This window comes from Stegastes partitus, unplaced genomic scaffold, assembly GCF_000690725.1.
Source record: "Stegastes partitus isolate 25-593 unplaced genomic scaffold, Stegastes_partitus-1.0.2 Scaffold1940, whole genome shotgun sequence".
In the NCBI taxonomy this organism is placed as follows: Eukaryota; Metazoa; Chordata; class Actinopteri; family Pomacentridae; genus Stegastes; species Stegastes partitus.
In genome coordinates this window covers 111,515-116,130 of record NW_007579671.1, presented here as the reverse complement: position 1 = coordinate 116,130, position 4,616 = coordinate 111,515, and the positions used below count along the sequence as shown (strand labels likewise).

The 4,616-nt window shown below is 51.7% G+C and overlaps 1 protein-coding gene across 1 annotated transcript in view; it reads left to right on the top strand.

Annotated features, from left to right (window-relative positions):
• ccdc180 (coiled-coil domain containing 180) overlaps positions 1–4,616 on the top strand; it is an 18,361-nt gene that overhangs the window by 12,381 nt on the left and 1,364 nt on the right. Inside the window, exons 23-34 of the mRNA XM_008303132.1 lie at positions 15–92; positions 277–360; positions 484–632; positions 723–775; positions 891–948; positions 3,076–3,159; positions 3,256–3,322; positions 3,542–3,677; positions 3,801–3,961; positions 4,055–4,180; positions 4,276–4,372; positions 4,466–4,608. Of these exons, the coding sequence (XP_008301354.1) occupies positions 15–92; positions 277–360; positions 484–632; positions 723–775; positions 891–948; positions 3,076–3,159; positions 3,256–3,322; positions 3,542–3,677; positions 3,801–3,961; positions 4,055–4,180; positions 4,276–4,372; positions 4,466–4,608 (1,236 nt within the window). The remainder of the gene's footprint in view (positions 1–14; positions 93–276; positions 361–483; positions 633–722; positions 776–890; positions 949–3,075; positions 3,160–3,255; positions 3,323–3,541; positions 3,678–3,800; positions 3,962–4,054; positions 4,181–4,275; positions 4,373–4,465; positions 4,609–4,616) is intronic.

Here is a 4,616-nt window from a genome sequence, read left to right as displayed (position 1 = left end):
GTGTTTCCCTGCAGACAGCCAACAGTAACCATCAGCAGTCTGTGATCGGCAGCAGGTTGGAGGATCTGAGGAAAATGATGGAGTACACACAGGTATGTAGTCCAGTACTACTGTAGTCCTACTGCAGTACTGCAGTACTACTGTAGTCCTGCTGTAGTCCTACTGCAGTAGTACTTTGAATGAGTGAACAACTGTACTGTGTCACCAGCTTATTCGTGCAATAGGCTGCTGTACTGACAGCAGAGAGTCCAGCTTCCTGTTGGTGTGTGTCTGCAGGTGTGTCCAGATCAGCTGTTTCCTGTGCTGTCATCAGTCAGGGAGGAGCTCAGGAAGCGCTGTCAGTACCTGGACCTTGACCTGGTGAGTTAGCACCTGTCTGCCTGGACCCAGCTGCTGTCTACCTGCTGGTGACCTGGACCTGTGTGTCCATGTGGTCCACTCTGTGTCCACGTAGGTTTCAGTTTGTTCTTCTTGTGTATTCAGGCCTCTGTGCTGCAGGACACTCTCACCCTGCCGGCTAACGTCAGGAAGCAGGTGTGTCCAGCGCCTGCTTCTGGCTTATTGCAGCCCAGCAGAACAGGTGTGGACCTCCTGGAGGACCCTGTTGTGGGTGTCATCAGGTTCCTGAACAGGTATGTGCTGCAGGACACAGCTGTGGTGTGGGAGGATCGTGGTGGTGGAGACGTTTAGACGTTGTCCATGATTCTGTCCAAATCTTGCAGGTTCAGTTTGACTGAAGACGCTGCAGCAGAAAGCAACCAGAGAGGAGCTGCAGGTAAACAGCTAACACCTGGTTCACTTCCTGTTTGAGCCCAAACTTCCTGTTTCATTAATTATTTCCAGTTTTATTGTGCCTTAACAATCTGGCTGCCTCTTTTCTGCGCCAGTAGTTTGTGTGTCTGCAGATGAGAGTCCTGTCCAGCGTCAGCAGTCCGTCAGCACACTCAGGTAAACACACAGACAGGTGTGATGAAGGGGAACCAATCAGTGAGCCCCTCAAACATAACATGTTCCAAAGCTTAAGAGCTTTTTGGCTTTCTCCTGCAAACAACTTAGTTTTGGAGAACTTCTAAATGAGACATGGAACAGATGTGGTGATTTCAGGCTCAGGTCAGAGTCACTTGATAACTTTCCTGATGGAACGTCACAAAGTAGAAAATCTGAGGATTCTTTCTGTTTCTACAGCTTCTAGCTGGTACATGGGGTCATTTTAGTAATTTTCTTAAAAGATAACATCCTTTCTAAGATTTTGAGGTTCAGAGGGTAAACAGAGGTTTGTAAAGGAGGGAACAGACCAGAGACCTGGACTAGAAGCCAGACCAACATACCAGGACATCTACCCCTAACAGCCCACTCAGGGCAACCGGTCCTACGACGGTGGTCATCAGCTCGGTAAGTCAACCCAGGTCTGTCTGATCTGATCTGAGCGCGTGCACATAAAATGGGCGGAGTTATGGGCCTCTGACCAATCAGGACTACGGCCCGGTCTGGCTGCAGAGCGGCTCACTTTACCGCCGAGGAGCAGAACATCATCTGGACCAGATATGAAGAACATAAAACCATGATAGGAGCAGAAAGAGAGCAGAGCAGGAAGGAATGGTGGCAGGAAGCTGCTGCCTGTGTGGACGATCAGCTCATTAGTTTAAAATAAAACCTGATCACTGCTCATCATGAAGGCTCGTATCAGACCAGCAGCACATCTCAGGACTCCTTTAGCTCCTGTGCTGCCTGATGGACAGACTCGTGGCCTATCTGACATGTTCTACCTCCAGCTGCAGCCCTGGAGGTGTAGAAAGGACGTGGGAGCAGATGGAGAACCACCAGAACCATGATCCAAAGCGGTGCAGCTCATTAACGTGTCCTACAGATACGAGCTTTGATGCTGTAGTCAGTTTGCTGCTGTGGCTGATGTTGATGGAAATAAATATGAAGCAGCTTTGACACTGTCTGTAGCCAGCAGGAGACACATGAACTAAGGCAGACAGGAGCTCATAGAGATCCTGGTCAGGGGGCACTAAGGGGTTCTGCTGGTCCTGAAAACCCCTCACAGTCCTCAGTGGTCCCTCACAGTCCAGCTCCGATGTGTAGCGGCTCTTCTATAGATGCTGATGAAGCCATGTTGGTGAGAGCTGCTTCGTTTTCTGTCCTTCTGAAGGTTTACGGCAGAGAACTGGTTTCCAGTGGAGGTGTTTTATACCACTGGTCTCAACCTCCAGCAGAACCTGCTGCGGAGCAGGTTAGCCGTTCAGCTAGGTTACCATGGTGATGGACCCGGTAAGAAGAGAACCACCGTCGTAGGACTGAAAACCAATGATCTAACCTGAAGCTACCTCGCTGACCCCAGATCCTGCTTCTAGTCCAGGCCCCTGAAACAGCTGATGGAGGGAGGCGACGACTGACAAGAACGAGACAAAGACGTTCACTGAATAACAAGGGACATGATGCACAGCAACACGTCATCCACAACACATAAAACAGAATCCTGTCGCTCATGTCTGTCCAGTCCTTCCCAGTTTATAGAATCCAGTGGACATGTTCAGGAGCTCCCACTCATTCACGCTTCTTCTGAAGAAATGTTTGTCCGCTCAGTCCCTCTGCTGGTGTTTGTAGTTCAGCAGCAATGAACTCTGATTCTTGATTTATTTTAAGAGCAGCAGTTTTCTTTTGAGCTGTGATCAGAAAGTTCTGAGGCCGTGCCTGTAGAAGTCCAGGTCAGACCTGGAGGGCCCACCTGGTGCAGTGCTGCTCTGCTCCCAGAGCTCCTGCAGCGCTCGGACCCGCTCTGTCAACATGTCGGCTCCTCAGAAGGTCGGATCCTCCAGCTGCTGACTGGCACCATGTTGGAGCTCTATGGAGCAACTGGCGATGTTACACAAACATCCTGAGCCAGAACCACCAGATCTGGTCTGCTAGAACACAGGCGACTGTGACGCTCCAGGAGCGGTCACAGAACTTTGTGGTGCACCTTGTTCTGTGTAATACCTTCTTTAATTTGCTGAGAACTTCAGTTTGCACTTGTAGTAAACAGTTGGACTGGTGTTCTGAACTCACTGTCTGTTACTCACCTGTGGTCAGCGTGAGGAGGAGCTGCAGGTCCATCAGGATGGACACAAGGTTCCACAGATTTGGACTCAAACCAGAAGCAGAACCAACCACATGGTGAGTCCAGGTGGATGTGTCCAGGTGTGCTCAGGTGTGTCCAGGTGTGTCCAGGTGTGCTCAGGTGTGCTCAGGTGTGGTGTTTCTGTGTTTCAGCTCCTTCAGCTCCTCATTGAACTCTGTCCTGCAGAAAGCAAACGACGACCTGCTGCTGCTCGCTGAGGTGACTGAAACAACCCACCTGTCAATCTTTTCTTCTGTTGCGTGTCTGTTGTGTGGACGTTTTGTTGCGTTGCGTGTCTGTTGTGTGGACGTTTTGTTGCGTTGCGTGTCTGTTGTGTGGACGTTTTGTTGCGTTGCGTGTCTGTTGTGCGGACGTTTTGTTGCGTTGCGTGTCTGTTGTGCGGATGTCCACAGCACCGTGTCTTCGGTCCTCCTGCAGGACTTCTACTGCAGTCGGCGTGTCACCAGGTCCCAGCTACTTCCTGACTCCGTGGACCAATGGGCTGACGGCATGCAGCAAAGGCTGCTGGGATACCAGGAAGAGGCCCAGAGGTTTCTGAGCATGAGCAGAGAGGGTAGGCTCACACACCACCGTGTTTCTGTATCTATGAGGACCCAAAGGGACTTCATGCATTCCCTGTTCCAAGGCCAACCAGAACCAGAACCTGAACCTGGTTCTGGTTCTGTCTATGTGTCAGAGGTGGTGCAGCAGTGTTCTGTGCTGGGGCGGTTGCTGCGTTCGCTACCTGCAGTTTTGATCCTGAACCACGAGCGACAACAGGAGGCGGGGCTTAGGGAGGAGGTGGGCGGAGTCAGACAGAAGCTGGAGGAGATGCAGGCTGCCAGCAAGAAGGAGAGGGTACAACACTGAAACACACAACGACACACAAAGACCTGCTGCTGAGTGGGTTGTGTGTCTGACTGTGTGCCTGGTTGTGTGTCTGTGTTGCAGGTTGTGTGCGTCTCTCGGCTGCGGCCGTCTCTCAGTCAGTGTCAGCTGCAGACTCTGACCAGCAGAGAGGAGCAGCGTCAGCAGCAGCTGTTCAGCGCCACCTGCAGCGCACACCTGGAGATACAGGTTGGAGGGGGCGGAGACACAGTGACACCTGGTCACACCACCTCACCTGCTGCCTCACACTGTGTGTGTGTGTGTGTGTGTGTGTGTGTGTGCAGGAGTGTGTGCGAGTCAGAGGGGAGGAGTTTGTGACATCATTGGTATCTCTGACAGAAGAGCTGCTGCATGAGTTCGACAGGCTGCTGACACCTGCAGGTAACTCACCTGTTCTCACCTGTATGACCTCACGGCACGAGGACCACAGCTCCCTCTGACCTCGTGACCTTCAGGTGTGTTCTGTTTCCATAGAAACCGATGCAGCATCAACACACTACAGCACTGTTACCATGGAGACCATGGAGACAGGAGCTGAAACAGGAAGCAGGTACTGTCTGAGCTCAACAGCTCAACAGCTCCTTCATAATAAAAGCCTGAAGGCTCCTTCACAGCGTGTGTGTGT